The sequence below is a fragment of the Chaetodon trifascialis genome, chromosome 11, assembly GCF_039877785.1.
Source record: "Chaetodon trifascialis isolate fChaTrf1 chromosome 11, fChaTrf1.hap1, whole genome shotgun sequence".
Taxonomy (NCBI): domain Eukaryota; kingdom Metazoa; phylum Chordata; class Actinopteri; order Chaetodontiformes; family Chaetodontidae; genus Chaetodon; species Chaetodon trifascialis.
The window spans coordinates 10,719,216-10,736,172 of NC_092066.1; the positions used below are offsets into that span (position 1 = coordinate 10,719,216).

Below are 16,957 nucleotides of genomic sequence, written 5' to 3' on the forward strand. Positions count from 1 at the left end.
AGTGTGCAGGTGAAGAAGATGAGATGTCATAAACAACAGTTAGACCAAAGGTGTGAGAATGAAAAAAACAAGCAGTAACAAGGAAGCTGCATTCACAACAAACAAGCTGTCAAATTAGCAGCAGAACAGGAAGAAATGCTTGACTTGTGGCTAACAAGCTGAAACGTGTTGGACCAGCCCACAGGTGTTGGTCTGACAGCAAAGCTATTTTATAGTGTTGCTGGACTTTTGACATCTTCCAACAGCTTTAATTAAGAATACTTCTCTGAAAAGAGCATTTGGGGAGCAGATCATTTTTAATATTTTTGCTTGGTCACAAATGAGAGAAAACGACGAATGCGTACGTCAACTGCAGCTGCTGCTGTGTGCCTTCTCCCGCAGCGAGTGTGAGGACTCGTGTTGCTGCAAATTTGCAAGAAAACTTTCAAAGGGAAAATATGATGGAATTCATCAAAAACCTGCAACCACTGGAAAAAAAAAGAAACTTCCCGAGCGTTTTCAGTGAGCAACAGTTTATTTTCTCCTCTATTAACAAGCAGTCAACGCAAACTACAAGCACAATTCAACACTGTGGAAATAAGTCACTGACTTGATTACAAGTTAGAGGAAAAGAGCTTTTTTTACCATAACAGAACAGCAAGAGCATTACTTGAAAACAGTCGACAAACACAAGCATTTAAATATTACCTCTATTACTCGCCAGAATGTGTGTTTTGTTTCCTTTTTTCAAAGGCTGAATGACTCATGTGGCCATTATGAATCATGTCTCAAAGTCCAAAGATATTCAAGCACCTAATACGCCCAGAAAACATATGGTGGTTCAGTTATACAAAAATATTTTACAGCGAGAGCAAAAAGGTCGACACAGGGTAGGACTTCAAATTAAGGACTGTACATAATTGCAGGGTGTGCCTTAGGCGAGGAGACGAACAGTCTTTCCAGTGACTGTCAAGTAATCCTCGTCAGCCAGGGCTCGGAGGGCCTCGTCGAACAGCTCCTTAGTGATCGCCTGAAAACAGTCACGAGGAAGTCATTCAGGGAGGCGGCGGTGTTGGTGACAATGGACAATGTGCCATGTTAAAAAAGTGAATCACAAATACTTTCACATTATTGGTTTCATTTGAATTTGATTACCAACGTTTAAGTGATATAAATGGATTCCTCTCACTTTAAAAATATAACTTTAGGCCATTTTACCTTCAAAGGTTTAATTCTGGCTGGAGATTTACAATTAAAGGCAAAATAAAGTACTTACAGTTTCAGACTGTCCTCTGAGGTCATCGAGCAGCTGCTGGTACTTCATGGCAGGCGTCTTCCCCTTGGCCTGGATCAGCTTCTTCAGGGCTTGGGCGACCTCCTCCTTGCGCTTGCGGGCGGTGGCGCTCATACCTGGAATCACAAATAAACACACTCAAACACACCGTCGGGCTGCGACTGAGGATCAGTGCATCAGCAGTTTGATTTGTTTTGACATCAGTCATTTCTCACCCAGTCTCAGATCACATTCTGCCTCCACGAGGCCCCGTGTCGCATACCTGTTGTGAGAATAGAGATGTCGACAAATCCAGTCCTGGGGTCAGTGGCCGACTGCTTGAGGGCCTCTCGGTGCAGCCTCTTGGCCTCCTCCACGTCGATGGTCTCCACCTTCTCAGAGAAGCGCACCTTGGCGTGGGACTCTGCCAAGCGGATCAGGGACTCCAGCTGTCTGGGGTAGGCGGACACCATCCCCCGACCACTGCCGATCTTCCTCATGTCCACATAGGCCTGAGGACCAACATGCAGGAGGTTAGTTGGGGGGGGGGGGGGGTCGATGTCAGATGATTACTGCCTATCTGTTTAAGACCAGTCAGTGAGGAAACTAACCTCAATGAGGGCCTGGCTGGCCTCCTCACTCAGCCTTGGGTTAATGTATGTTCGTGCATATGCAATGTAGTCTCTTAACACAGCCATGTCGAGGAACTCTTCCTCCATCTGCTCCTCGCTCTGGTAGTACAGCGACACCAGGTGGTGGGCCAGCCTGCGGTCGTAAGCCTCGTCTTGGGGATCCAGCATGAGGAAGATGAGGTCGAATCTGAAGGAGCACATGGCGCCGTGTTAAAATCAGAAACATGGCGAGTGAGAAGCTCCGCCATGAAGACATGATCAACAAAGACGACATGAGGTTGGAGAAGGATTTGCACGCTCCCCCCTTATCAACGCTGTTAGTTTGTTTCATCTAAAAGATACGAGTGATTCACCGGAGGATGTGTTGTATACAAGGATCCACGTGACATTTAATCAGATGAGTGAAAATCGTGGAACAGTGACAGCAGAACAAGCTGAGCGAGGAAAGAAGGCAACAAAGAGGCAAGATAATCCCCCAGTCACTGTTTATCTCATCTGGCTGCTCATCTCGAGCTGCAAGGTGATAAATAAGGGACAGAACTCATTTTTATTTAAAGCATTCAAATCTTCTCTAACATGCCACATTTTTATTGGTTGGAACAGCAGTTTTGCTCCAGTATGTGAGTATTACTTTTGTTGTAATGAGGGAAAAGGTAAAGTTCACTGCTGATTAAAATGAGCAGATGATCAGTAAAAACTGGCCTTAGATTACAGGCAACGAGTGTAGAGGCTGCAGCTGGTGTCCACCTAAATGTCTCGCAGAATATAACAGAATTTTACAGAAACTGGCAGAAGGAAATGTGAATGAATGCCATCATGTGGCCGTTAAGAGTTGGTTCAAGATAAAACAGTAGGTGGCGCCAATTCTCCAATCGGAAAACCACTAAACCATCGCAGAAGAAGAGAGCACAACAAAATGGCGTAACCAAAAAAAGTGCATGTCAAACCACAAATGGTGAAAAAAAATTCAATAAATGTAGAAACTGTGATGGATGCAATGTTTTAATCTGCAGAACAGACTCTTCATCCTCTCCTTCGACAGCTCATCAGAGCTCATGTCGGCGTTTAACTGCATGATGTCGCCTCTAAGGAGCTCGCGATGCTCTAAAAGCTCACGTGCTTTATAAATGCTGCCGATTTGAAAATTACCAACCTTTTCAGCAAGAATTGAACTGTAATCAAGAGATTGACAGTCGTTTTCTATCAGTGTGATGGTGCTCACCTGGACAGCAGCGTGTGAGGCAGCTGAATGTTCTCAATCGTGGTCTTTTTGGGGTTCCACTGAGACTCGACGGGATTAGCGGCGGCCAGCACAGCGGTGCGGGCGTTCAGCTGGCAGATAATTCCAGCCTGCAGACATTAAAAAGAGAGAATCATCTACCGACTTGCCTTTTTTTTTTTTTTTAACAAAACAAAACATTTTCCTCACCTGCTTGCCAACTTGTCAAACATACCTTGGCAATGGAGAGCGTCTGCTGCTCCATGACCTCGTGCAGCACTGAGCGCGTGCTGTCGCTCATCTTGTCGAACTCGTCGATGCAGCAGATGCCGTTGTCGCTGAGCACCAGAGCTCCGGTCTGCAGGACCAGCTGCCTGGTCTCCGGGTCCTTCATCACGTAGGCCGTGAGACCCACGGCGCTGGAGCCCTTCCCCGACGTGTACTGGCCGCGGGGCACCAGGTTGTAGACGTACTGCAGCAGCTGGGACTTGCTGGTGCCGGGGTCTCCGCAGAGCAGGATGTTCACCTCGGCGCGGAAATGGCCCCGGCCGGTCTGACTGAAGTCCTTCCGAGAACCGCCAAACAGCTGCAGCAAAATGCCCTGGAACCAACGGAGAGGGGCATCAGTACTCACAAAGAGCTGACTAAATAAAGTGTGCAAGTCCCTTTAATGCCTCTTCTGTGAGCACTAAAATGGTGTTATTAGAGTCGGTCTCTAATTCAAGCGATGCATCACTGCATTTCTGTTGACACCTTCATCACATTATCTTCATTTAAACATACACCTCATTGACTACATGCCGCTCTTGCAGAAACCACAGGTGGGATCATATTAATGATGGTTCCACTGATATTAAACAGACCTTTTCATGGACATTTCGACCATCGTCATAGCAAGAAAAGAAGTAGCAAAGCACATTTTGTTAAAGGCAGCAAGCATGGAGCCGTTGATGTGACTAACTGCACCTGAGTTTTTCCAATTACATCTCAAACTGTCTGCTGCTGTAATCAGGGCTCAGAACTGCTTTAGATTTTTCTTAAAATACATGTTTGCAATTAAACACAAAGCACAGACCGTTACAGACACAGTGTGGAAATCATAACCGCCCCGATTGCTTGCTGCTGCATGCTTGTGCAGGTTAACACTCATATCCTGGCTTGCATCCATTCGCACACACACCTTTTTGATGTCCTCATGCTCATAGATACTCGGTGCGAGGGCAGAGGAGAGGCGTTCGTAGACGTCTGGCTTGGCTGCCAGTTCCTTCAGGGTCTGCACGCGGTCTTCGGTGAAGAGCTTCTGTTCAGTCTCCTCGTCCAAACCGTGCAGGCGCCTCTCGTCCGTCTTACGGAAATGGATGGCGTCGATGTGAGTCTTGTACACGGCCTTCACATTGCTCTGAATGGGGCTCACGCGCATGGGGACGGCTCTGTAGATACCTGCAGGGACATTTGAGAGGCTGTTAGGTCGACTGACGAGTGAAAACATGAACTGAGATCTATGTTTTATATCACTGTTAAATGAATATATTAAATGTTCTATTTGTTCCACATAAGTGGAAGTATGAAGATGTCCTCTTGGGATTAGATGCATTGTGACAATTTTATAGATTATATAAGAGCTGAACTGGTGACCAGAAAATAAGTCATAATTTAAGTCATATGTCAAGCAAAAATTACAAATATCCTCCATTTCTAGCTCCTTTTCTGTTTGAAATCACAGAATACTGCAAACTTTGGGGTTTGGGGCAAAAAAAACACATCATCATCAGCTCTGGAAAGTATTTTGTGGCATTTATGACCCAAACGATTAATAGAAAAGATAACGTGCCCTCGCAGCAGAGGTTTAGAAATCTTACCAGTGATGTTGACGCGGTCTCCTGGCTGCACTTTGTCGACCAAGTCATTATGAGCGTAGACAATAGTCGTGTGAGGCGTCTGACCGGCCGGCATATCCTCTGGAGACTCCTGAATTTTGATCTGTAATCAAACAAGATCACTAACTGAACAGACGTCATGACCTCAACGGCAACACACTATTAATTACCACTTATCATAATGTGACATCAGGTGTCTTTGACTGGAAGCCGCCGGCCCCGTCGAACTCTCACCATCTGTTTGTCTGAGAAAGTGGAGCGGTTGTGAATGAGCGCCAGGCTGTGGGTGTTGTTGCAGTGGCGACACACAGCTGGCTCTGCGATGCGGCCGCGATCCACCTCCACACGGGCGCTGTAGGCGCACACCTGGCACTGGAAGAAAGCCTCCTGCATCTCGGGGATGAGCTGCGAGGTGCGGATCACCATGCCGCTGATGGTGATCAGCTGATCGATGTCTGTGGAGGCAACACACACACACACACACACACACACAGAAGCTTTAGCCCGGAGCCAATACCTCACATTTTATCAATGCAATGTGCAACATTGATAAAAATCCCACATGGGATGGAATATCTTGGAATGGTAGCCCTCACAACAGTGCGATTTCACTTTGTACGCATCCGGCACGCACCTTCTGGGTTCAGGCTCCTCATGTTTCTGGTTTTCAGGGCGTTGTAGGGGCGGACTTGGATCTGGAACTCCAGGATGGAGTCTGGGAAACGCTCAAAGAAAAGCTCGTTGACTGCCATGTCGAAGGTTGGGATGACTTCCTGCAAAGGGAAAACAATTACTCACTTAACAGCATGGATATGCTGTCAAACAGCCCCCAGAGAAATAAAGTACAATAACAAACAGATGCCGACAACAATGAACTCTACGGCTCGCTCACGGCTTCAGATGTATAATCGCATTTTAACATTTTAGCATTTTAGCATTTTATTTCTGTGTGGCTGTTTAAACACTCCGGTGCACTTCAGTTTTTAAGACTACTGCAAAAACAGATGGAACAGCGGTGGCAGAAAATATTTGTGGGACATTACCTGTGGGTAGCAGATGAGCTGCCGGTAAAGTTCGGCATCGAAGGACTGCACATGCAGACAATTCACATTCAGCACTGGATCACCGACAACACTGATCTGTGAGACAAGAAGGAAATATTAAAAAAAATAAAAATAAATCAGTTCCTGTGGTTTTGTATGGTTGCCCCCACCCCCCCCACCCCACCCCCTCATTTCCTGTATCAACAAAATGAAATAAACAGGCTACCTCTTCCAGTTTCTGCATGTATAAAGGCTCGTTCAGATCCAGACCAGCGTTCTCGTCCTCAGTGGAGGTCGGGTCAATGAACCTCTGCAGGAACCTCTGAAGGCAAAGTGACCCAAAGCATGCAAACAATGAACTCTTCAGTGTAAGAGTAGGGGATATCTGACAATAACTGTGATGTAAGTTTTCATACCTGAAACTTCTCCTTGCAGGTCCCAACATTGACATCAGTCCCCCAAATCACCAGCCTCTGGCCTGCGTTTGGCTCGCTGGCTGCGGCGCCATCGGCACTTGGCTGTGAAAAAAAAACATCACGTGTTAACTAATTTGATTCTCGCGGTCTTTTTTCTGACTCATGCCACTCCAATAAATAACCAACACACTAAAAACAATTCTCTGAATATTCTTGATTCCACTGACCGGCTCAGAGTGAAGATCGACTTGTGGGGCCTTCCTGACTGACCCCAGATCAGGACGCTGTCTGGCTGGGGTGCCACGCACTCCACTGCGTGGGGTCCCTTCAACCCTGGAGCTGGGGGTCCCATACATCAGAGGGGAGCTCATGTCCACTTCACTGGGTAGGACTGTTTAAAAAAACCAAACAGGACACTGGTTAACTCAAGTGTGCCAAAACAAACAAAAAAATTTCTATTGGCTGAAGACTCTGCACACTGTGTGCGGTTTGTACCTGAGGGACGCGGGCTGGAGAACAGGGAAGTGTCCTGAAGTGCTGCTGGACTGAGCATGTCAGTGGCCGGGGAGGTGGGCATCGGCATCAGGTCCCCGGCGGACGAGTCCTGGCCTCTGCGCCGCTGAGAGGGAGGCGATGTGGGGTCCTCACTGGTGGCTGGGGATACATAGGACACCAAGACAAGTTAATAACAGCATACACAGACAATCACAAAGACATCTCTGCAGCACAGCGGCTGAAATCATAAGGAACCGCTGAGAAAGTGAACTCACGTGTGGCTGGGTTGGTGTTCCTTCCTCGCTTGCGGCCACCGGGAGTCGATGTTGGGGAAGACATTGTTGCTGGGATATCTGAGGATCAAATGGATTCAAGTGGGTTCATTTTTTTGACAGAAAAAAAAAATGCTGTCATAGTATTTTGCTTCTGCATGGGAAGTAAAACAAAAACTGCACTTTCTCAAGTAGGGTTTTTATCTGAACACTTTGATGAAGGCAGACTGTCACATGCAGATCTACTCAATTTGTAGAAAATTGTATTTCGACACAATTGGTAACGTAGACTTATAAATGTTTGCCTGCCCTCACGGTTTTGGTTACTAGGTTGTTGTGTTGTTTTGTTTAGTGCCAGTAGTTGAAATGCGTACACAGAGCTTTTGTCTGCCCTAACCAGTCTTGTTACTTTTGCTCCATGTTCTATGTACTATTTTATTTTGTATTTTAAGTTGATGTTGATAAGGGGCTGTAGGCGTCCACTACAAACATTACTGCAGTTTAATATTTACATTTTATTATACGACACAATACTATTTTTACCTAATCACTGTAACGGGCTTCTGTAGATTGACACTACATGCAAAGCACACAGAGAACTGTTATTTACAGATACAGTTTGAACCACATGAAAGCAAAATGGAAATTCTCCAGCACCACTGAGCCGATCGTCAAAGTTAAATTACCCTTTACTTAATACTTCTGAATATCAGATTAACTTTACTTACATTTCTTATACGTGAACAAACTATACGACCACTACTTCACATACAACGTTACTGTTTAATTATATACAGACATCGTGTTTTTGCTACTTTCATTTAAAGCTTTTGGTCAGTTAACGATAACCTCTCCACCATCTGACATGTGGCTGCAGAGGAAACAATAAGCTGAGAGTTAGGAGCAGTTTGAGCTGATTTAACACATAAAAGTGAGCATTTGACTAAAACAAGAAGTTGGTGCACAGTCAGACAAACATGAGTAACACCAGATACTTAGATTCAATTGGTGTAATCGGAAAAATAAAAAGAAATATGTTGGTTAAATGTAGTTTGTTCTTACCTCCTCCTGTTTGTGCGTGCGAGTGTTGCAGATCTGGCGCGAAATTGCCGATGACGTGATTTTCGCGGGGAACTTTGGACCAATAGCAGACCAGGATCATCACCTTTTTCCGGCCGATTCCTTCACTGCAGAGGGAGGTTCGTGTTGAGTTTCACTTGGTATGACTTAAATTAAATATGATAAAATGTCTTAATAAACTAAATAACTTGTTTGAGTATTACAGAAACTTAACGTATTTCTCTTATTATATTTAAAATATAAAATCTGTGTTTCTGCCCGTAGCCTTATGCTCTCTGACACCCAGAGCTGATTTGGTTTGGTCCAACAACACATGACCATTTTTTCTGTCTGTTCTTTATTGAAACAGGTCACAATACAAAAATACAACAAATTAAACCGTAGCAAAACACGGAAGTGCGAATATCTAAAAAATAATAAACTAAAATGACTGAATGAACTCAGACTAGGAATGGAAAATATAAATGTCAGGTATGTAAGTACAATAAATAAGATAGTGAAAAAATAACTGAATTCTATGTGTTATAACCTTCTTGTATTACAACAAGGTGAATACAACAGCAGATACATGATATATATAAATTTACCGGGGCACATATAATTTTATCCAAAAATATAAGGATTATTGATGCTTTTCCAACAGAAACCAAAGTTTGACCTGAAGTATTTCTGACTGATGATGTTGAAACTTTCCAAAGAGACACAGATGTTTGGTGGTACTGGGAACAAATAAATTTCAATTATCATATTTTATTTTATTTTTTTTATCAGTTCGGAGAAAACAGCTAAGATAAGTAGTGTAAAATCTCTCCAAAAGTAGTATGGGTATGCATTTCTTTGGCTTTGTTTGGTGTTAAAAATGGAGTTTCACTCAATAAAATATGTGGCTTTATCCTGCAGGTGCGCTCATTGACCACCACGTGGCGCAGTTTGCATTTCATAAAGGGCTTTGACAGAGGAAAAGTACAGCACTTCCAAGGCGGAAACACAGGAGCATTTCCGAGAAGTGTCAGTACATGTGTCCCTTAGGGGGTGGAGTATGGGTCTTAATTAAGGGTTCTCATAATGTAAACGCCATACGAACATGTCTTCCGATAGACTCTCATCATATATAAAACAATCCGCCTCTGTGTATAGAGTAAGTTATGATCCACACATTATTTATTCCTTCATGTATGGTCTCCAGCACACAGAAGCAGTTTGGCCTGCACACAGAAAGCTTTCTTCCCAGCTCTCGCCTGTATGGAACGGCTACACCTTATGTTAAAGTCTGCTTACTTAAGTTAAGTTTGTAATCTTTGTTTAAGTGTGTGTCCGGTTTTGTATCCTTCTGTAAATTTGGTTAATGTGTGTATGTAAATTGAGCTACTAAGAACATTTGTTAAATTCCCCGCTCATGTTACCTGGAGCAGCAAGTAATGATTATCTTTACAATTGATTGATCTACATTTTGTCAGAGCCCAAGGTGGCATCTTGAAAAATGCTTGGTTTACATCAAACCGACACTCCAGATCCCAAACTCAGCCCAACCCATACTCTTAACTCTTCATACTTGTAATGATAGTAGCATGCTGTACATGGTTAGTGCAAATCTAATAGACATCTGGCCTCCCTTGTGACACTTTCATGAGATTCTGTTTGACATACCATTGCACTTTTTACTTCACTACATTTATCTTACAGCTATAATTATTTGTTACTTTTCAGATTAAGATTTTATGAACGAAAGATGCGATCGGTTTATAAATTATGATGTGTTGAGATTAAACTATGAATGTAAAATAGTTACATTGTGCTTCACTTTGACCAGCTGCATTATAATAATGATCCAGTATAATATTGTGCAACACACAGGGAACATTCTGCATAACAAGTACTTTTACTTTGATACTTTGAGTATATTTTGCTGATAGCACTTCTGTACTTTTACTTTGTACATTCTGAATGCAGGCCTTTTACCTCTAATGGAGTCATTTTACAGTGCAGTGTCACGAGGCTAAGTGAATGATATGAATACTTCTTCCACCACTGTTTGAGACAGATATTCATAGAGCTGGTGACGACCGACAAATTAATCTTAATCCCAAACACCCAGAGCCTACAGTATGTAAACAACTCCTGACCATTCATACAATCGTAGTAAAAGTGGGTGGCATGAGCAACACGCCCCTCTCTCCTCAAATGGGAAGTGAAGGGACACCACGTGACCTCCGTTTCGCCTTGACTGGCTCGTGAGAGGGCGGCACGTGTGACGTAAGCAGGGAAACGATACAAAACACTCCGCGAAACTACAGGAGCTCAGAGAAGTCTTTCAGTGTGGTCAATGACAGGACCCTGACAGGCAAGACCCAGGGACAAAAACCAGACAAGTTTTGAAAAAAGGAAAAAAGGCGCGTGCAGAGAAAGGCAAGTCACTGCAGGGCTATTGTGCTGTCACACCTGTGGGTTACATTTTAAAAAGTTTATTTCCTTCGTAAACCACGTGGACAAGTCACCAAGGTTCATGTGTGACATATACAGCCTGGATTCCCACTGCGTGTCTCCACAATGCAATATGAGCTGGGCGATGGAACCCGCTAACTTCTACGAGAGCGCAAAGTTGGGCGGCCCGCAGCAGGGTGGCTGCAAGCCGGGCAGCAGGAGCGACGCCGCGGGCGAGGACGGCACCATGGTGGAGCTGAGCACCGCCCCTGCCATGTACGACGACGAGAGTGCCATCGACTTCAGCCAGTACATCGAGTCCATGACAGCCGTGCCAAACCTGGAGCTGTGCAACGACGAGCTCTTCCTCGACCTGTTTAACACTGTGAAGCAGGAGAAGGTGGATTTCTACAACCTGCAGAACTCCGTGCAGCCCGGCGGCATGCAGCAGCCGTCAGCCGCGTACACAGCAGAGAGGAGGGTGGACAACGTGCTGGAGAAAGGGGCGGTTAATGCGCCCATCAAGCAGGAGTCCGACTGGAGTGACAGCGACATGTCCTCATCCCTGCCTTCACAGATCGAGACCTGCGCCCAGACCTCTGTCAGCCTCCCCACGGGGCAGCCAACTCCCCCCACCACCCCGGAGCCTGTCTCCAACGTCAGCTCGGCCAAGTCCTCTCCACGGAAGATCGGGAGGGAAAAGGGGAAGAAGACGGTGGACAGATACAGCATGGAGTATCGACAGAGGCGAGAGAGGAATAACATTGCGGTGAGAAAAAGCAGGGACAAAGCCAAGATGCGCAACATGGAGATGCAGCAGAAGTTGATTGAACTGAGCGCCGAGAACGACAGGCTTCACAAAACTATCGAGCAGCTAACCAGAGAGCTCAGCGGGCTCAGAGATTTCTTCAAGCAGATGCCCAACTCCTCCTTTGCAGGCTCCTCGAGCGCAGAGAGCCGGTGACAGTTTCATTATTCAACGAACTGAGTTTTAGGAGACATACCTCAACAGACATTTCGTTTTTACCATCTGTACCAGATGTATTTTAAGCTTACCATAATGGCACTGGAAAATATATGATGTTGCTGCCATATTTTTTGTGGGATTTTCTCTGTATTAAATTATTTTACCACTGCATTTACATGATGTTATACCTGATATGGTACATGTTTTATAATTCCAAACTTTGTATAAGAGCCAGAGCATGATCTTTTATATAGTTTGTATGAAACCTTGAAAAATTTTTGTTTATGGAATCTATAATAAAATTGCTGAAAAGGAGCAGAAATACCCTGGTGTGTGAGTGCTCTTTGCAGGGAATGGTTAAGTTACATTGAGGGAGGGTGCTCTTCCAAGAAGTCAGAAAGTGCATCAGGAAATAGAAAGTAAAAAATACGTTTATTGATTGTGTCAATAATCTTCAATACAGAGGTAGATGATTTGGAAAAAGTTTTTCAGGCCACTTAACAAATATGTTTACAGCCAAAAGTGCTTTTCAAAAAGTCACATCCCATTTGATGAACCACGTGGGCTGCTTTGACAGGCTGCATGCCACTGGTCTCTACCCTTGGGCTGTCAACTGCTGGTCCACAGGATCACATATCATTAACACAAACAAGACCTTGTCTTCTTGCAGCCCGTTCACTTCAGCACAGCCTGAAGCTGTCAGGGAGGCCTTTAGAGGGGGGAGAGGAGGCTAAACTGGCTCAGACCAAGGCCTAGTGTGCAGATCCTTGGAGCCAGCTCAAGCCTGAGGATTGATATCATTAGCTACTTGCCCTGACAGCCTCAGAGGCAGATTTCTTCCAGGCCGATCCAGAGGGCAGGTTTCCTGGTGACGACTCGGACGTAAACGGTGAGGGGGCCCACCTCTTTTCCCAGGACATTCTCCACATCGTAACCTTGGAACTGAAGCATACAGCTTTACAACACTATTCACTTGCTGCTTGTTGAGACTATTTTAGGCAGGTCATCTACTCATAAAATATCTCCAACTAAAAATCTCCCTCTGCTACCTGCACATGAAAAAAAACTACTTAGATTTTCAATCTGATTATGCTGCAAGAATATCTGAGTGCACTGAGGGCCCTGACCTTTGCACAGTGGTCAGCATTATTTCTGTTGCTCTAACACCTTATTCTGTACAAAAGTTCCCCTGGTAAAGAGCATTAATGTCTACACTGCAAATAACACTGTATTTGCAAGATTAGGAAAAACTCCACCACCCACTGGTTAAACAGGAAATGAATTCTAATATTCCCAGAGTCAAAACAGCATGCAAACTTAAAAAAAAGAAATCACTAAATACAAGTGGTGGTGGGACATTATGTCATTGCTTTGACAGCAAATTCCTTCAACTGTACCAATGACCAGCATGACTCAGGGATTTTTACTGTTCAGTACAGAACAGCCTTAATCACCCTGACATGAACAGATGACTGTGCTTTCAGGACATATTGACAGAAGATCAATGCACCGCACAGTTCAGCCCAGAGTTATGTAACCGTATGTAACAAGCAAACCTACCTCATCGCCCTCCAGCGCTGCAGTGTTTAGGATGGACATGATCGTCTTTTGTTGCAGCTGTCGGAGTAATTTAAAAGGTGCAGAGCCTTGAATGTCTTTTTAATCATGGCCTTCATGTTGTAAATACAACACAAGTGAGTAACAGACTAATAGAAGAGGTTAAACTATGAGCTGGCTGATAAGAAGAACACTGATAATTTTATCAGTTTGGCTTACTTAGTTTTCTGATTACAAAGTCTCAGCAGGTTTTACATAATGAAAAATGCCATCGTGCAGACACATTTACAGGGATGGATAATTTCTTCTCCTTTTGAAGTGCAGATTATTATCTATGCGTCTCATGATAGACAAGACAGACCACTCTGAGGACAAGCTCTCTGATCACTGCTGTGTCAGGAACGAGCAGGCAGTGAGCTTAGCTTAGCACAGAGACTGCAAACAGGGGAAACAGCTAGCCTGGCTCTGTCCAAAGGTAACAAAATCTGCCTAACACCTCTAAAGCCTGGGAGAAGTTGCCAGGAAATCAGTGGTGACTCCACGAAGTTACTAGTCTCAACCAAGAAATAGCATGACACATAATCTTCCATCAAACAAAAAATCATTGCTATTATTATTAAACAAATTAGATTTAATGTCTTAATTAGCGAGCTTTAGAGGTGCTGGTAGGTGGGGCTTTTCATCTTTGGACAGAGCTAGACAGGTTGCAGCCACCTGTTTCCAGTCCTTGTCCTAATCTAAGATTATTGGCTGCAGGTAGTCGCTTCATATTTACTGTACAGAAATAAGCGTTCTCATTTAACTCTGCAAGAAAGCAGCTAGGCGTATTTTTCAAAGTGTTGAACTATTCCTTTAAATACAGGTCAGTTACATACAGTTTAAAAGAACGCTCAGTCTGCCCTAAAACATTTGGATTTTTGAAGTTTGATTCACCAAACAATGGACAACCTGTTATGGACCCAATAACACTGTTCTCACCTTAACTTTCAAAGTGCAATTATGTAGTGAAGAACTCAGGAACACGTCCAGCTGAATCCTTGTGTCCGGCTTGTCCACCACTGACTTACAAGAGACACAGTGGAAGTTTTCACTGTCAAAAGCAAACAAAAAATTTTTGGTTGTGATTTTTCACGATATTCAATATCATGATATTTTGATTAAAGTTGAGAACTTACGGCCTTTCAGCTGACATCTCCAAGTTGTCACTTCCGCAGCGGTTGCAGGCAGGCCAGGAATACGCAGTGTTCTCATCCACACCAACTATCACTCCTGGAGGCAGAAACAGAACTGTTCAGGTATAATATTAAAGATACTATGTGTAAAGTTAAGAAAGACCATGTCCTTCATGACACTGTTGGCTGTCAAGTGAACTGCAGTCAGCATCCTGTTGCTAGCTCTCAATATGTGTGAGCGAGAAAGCTGAAATGAACACTGAAAGCTGGAAAATAACTTGCATGTATTTAGAATAACATTACTTCCTGCAAAAGTTCTCATATTTTTCTTGGACCATTGGTTCCATGATGCTAACTAGCTTGCTGTTTTCCAACAACTCCATCAGCCAACGCTACAATTCAATCATTGCCAGACCCACACTGTGCAGCCATGCATCACTCCTGGCTAGAAGGAAGCAAACGTTAGTTATACGTATTTGCTTTGTACATACAGAATTTATTGTTGGCTAAAATGAACACAGCCTATCATAATTCATAAGTTAGTACCATGGATCACGTTAGCTGGTGAAATAATTTGGAAAGCTAGCCAACTAACATATCCACTCAGTATCTTATTAGCTATAAAGTTTGCAAGCAAGCTAAGGTTAGCCAACTAGCTGTAGCTTAGCGCTGCATGGATCTGCCGTAGTTTGCTTTGTAACGCTAGCTGATATTATTTGTTATTTTGCAAATGGCAAGTCAGCTAATTTACCAGCCAGATCAGACTGACATTAGCAGACCCCATTTCTAAGCTATCATTAGCTAGTGCACACTGTTGGCACTGTAGGGGATCAGAGGAGAAGCAAGGAACACAGAAGTCAGGGAATGTCTCATTTTTCAGGTTATGTTAAGTAACTGTACACACGTTGGTAATGCAGAGTGATTAATACATGCAAATTGCTTCACATTCTGACATGTTCCACCTTTAACATGCAAAATCATCTCTGGGAAATATCCATGCACGGTGTACCTGTCTACATGGTTTCAGTTGACTGTTTTTGTTATTCATTTACATGTCAAGGTATTTTCAACTGGTGGATGCCAAAGGAAAAAAAATTGACGCCTAACTAGAAGAAACCCTTATCATGATCTACACATAGGTTTCAAAGTGTGTGTATGTTTGTGACAGGGTGTGAGAGATAAACACATCCCTTTTCATTTTTATCTGAGATTGCAGTGATAAGTGCAGCAGAGTACTCCCTGCCTAAACACCATTTCACTGAACAACCACAGCTGCAGCCCCACTAACACAAACACAGGACCTTAAATGAGATATTGAATTTAACGCTGATAAATCGTTCTTGTACATTCCGGGCTGAGCCTTTTTCCACTGGTAATTTCCAGAAGATAGTATTTGCACATGAGTGCAGAAGATAATAAGTGTGTTTTATTTTTTTTCAGCCACCTGACCAAACATGTAGGACCAGAGGGGCCTGAAACAAGAGGGTTCACAGTTTGATCTTTGCCCTCAACTGTGACACGGAGTCAACAGATGCAGATTATTATCTGATTTAAGCTGCTCTCACATTTACATAATAGAAAAAGCAAAGGAATACTTCACAACCAGGACTTTAAACAAATGAGCTTGACAAAAGCAGCAGTTACAAGTTGCAAAAAATGAGGTTTACTAATAGTTGTGGCAATTATATCTGATGGTGGCAAATAGTAAAAAGCTTAAAAATGTAAAGAAACATGCACACTGTCTGCATACAATTGAGATTTGGGGGAGCAATGCTATGTTCCTTCCTTCAAACTTATTTTCACAGCATTGTTGCACCGTCATCAGAAATTCAAAGCCTTATGGAGAGCAGGCATGTTCATTTCACAGAAAAATGACATGGGACTTGACACAAATCCAACAAAATTTCATATGTTTGTGTTTCATAAAGTCCCAAACAATGACAGCCTGAGGCCACTGAATAACAAACAGCAGAAAGCAATGCCTTAAAGCCACATCAAGGCCCCTTGCTGAGCTCTAAACTTATATATGAAAAAACAAGTGGTTTTCTTCCCCTGAGAAAACAACACGTCGGGCATGCTCTGCAGGAATAACTACAGATGAAGCGGGTTACAGGGAAACCACAGCACTCAGTGAAAGGGGGGAACTGACCTGTCAGAGAGCAGAGGGAGTTGGGTGTGATCTCTGGACTCAGGGGATCCAGTCTCACAGGTTGGGGCAGGGATTTGGGCTGGGGCTCAGACAGTGACTGTGAAAGTGTCTCTGGTGAGGACTCAAGATTGCCTTCAGGACCCGCAGAGCACATCTCAACAACTGACTGCTCCACACACAGGAGAACACCTGGGTTTGGAAATTTTGAAAATGAAGTGTTAATACAATGGAAATATGCAAAAACCGTCTTGTGTCCCAATCCCCAAACCATTTCATTATTAATACTCCTTAGAAGAGTACTCCATCGATTTAACATTGCACTCCTACTGCATAACATTGTCGGACTCCAAATAAAACTTTGATTGACACTTCTTTCGGTAGAATTTTAAATGCAGGATTTTTACT

General features: G+C 43.7%; 3 protein-coding genes across 4 annotated transcripts in view; 1 reads left to right on the forward strand and 2 right to left on the reverse strand.

The window, feature by feature from the left end:
* Window positions 1–578: 578 nt before the first annotated feature.
* mcm4 (minichromosome maintenance complex component 4) lies at window positions 579–8,300 on the reverse strand. The gene is made up of 17 exons (XM_070974557.1): window positions 8,269–8,300; window positions 7,210–7,287; window positions 6,935–7,093; window positions 6,667–6,830; window positions 6,440–6,541; window positions 6,250–6,345; window positions 6,024–6,119; window positions 5,615–5,753; window positions 5,215–5,435; window positions 4,963–5,083; window positions 4,284–4,543; window positions 3,339–3,704; window positions 3,107–3,234; window positions 1,864–2,071; window positions 1,536–1,764; window positions 1,256–1,389; window positions 579–1,009 (listed from the first exon to the last, which is right to left on the reverse strand). Exons 2-17 carry the CDS (start codon window positions 7,271–7,273, stop codon window positions 914–916), a joined length of 2,583 nt encoding a protein of 860 aa, XP_070830658.1. The 5' UTR covers window positions 7,274–7,287; window positions 8,269–8,300; the 3' UTR covers window positions 579–913.
* Window positions 8,301–10,601: 2,301 nt separating this feature from the next.
* cebpd (CCAAT enhancer binding protein delta) lies at window positions 10,602–11,989 on the forward strand. The gene has a single exon (XM_070974288.1). The coding sequence runs from the start codon at window positions 10,790–10,792 to the stop codon at window positions 11,669–11,671; it is 882 nt and encodes a 293-aa protein (XP_070830389.1). The 5' UTR covers window positions 10,602–10,789; the 3' UTR covers window positions 11,672–11,989.
* Window positions 11,990–12,089: 100 nt separating this feature from the next.
* The window catches only part of spidr (scaffold protein involved in DNA repair), a 29,678-nt gene continuing 24,810 nt past the window's right edge, over window positions 12,090–16,957 (reverse strand). Inside the window, exons 16-20 of one of the 2 annotated variants that reach the window (XM_070974311.1) lie at window positions 16,553–16,741; window positions 14,407–14,500; window positions 14,210–14,321; window positions 13,235–13,291; window positions 12,090–12,616 (exon numbers count right to left, since the gene is read on the reverse strand). In XM_070974311.1, coding sequence (XP_070830412.1) covers window positions 12,497–12,616; window positions 13,235–13,291; window positions 14,210–14,321; window positions 14,407–14,500; window positions 16,553–16,741 — 572 coding nt within the window. In that variant the 3' untranslated portion in view covers window positions 12,090–12,496. Of the gene's footprint in view, window positions 12,617–13,234; window positions 13,292–14,209; window positions 14,322–14,406; window positions 14,501–16,552; window positions 16,742–16,957 lie in introns of those variants that run through there. The other variant, XM_070974310.1, reaches the window with a different exon arrangement.

Coding starts and splice junctions, on each gene's coding strand:
- mcm4 (XM_070974557.1), bottom strand. CDS start 7,273: ATGTCTTCCCCAACATCGACTCCCGGTGGCCGCAAGCGAGGAAGGAAC. Junction 6,831..6,934: donor CTCCAGCCCGCGTCCCTCAG/GTACAAACCGCA, acceptor TTTTTTAAACAG/TCCTACCCAGTGAAGTGGAC. Junction 3,235..3,338: donor AGACGCTCTCCATTGCCAAG/GTATGTTTGACA, acceptor TAATGTCTGCAG/GCTGGAATTATCTGCCAGCT.
- cebpd (XM_070974288.1), top strand. CDS start 10,790: ATGTGTGACATATACAGCCTGGATTCCCACTGCGTGTCTCCACAATGC.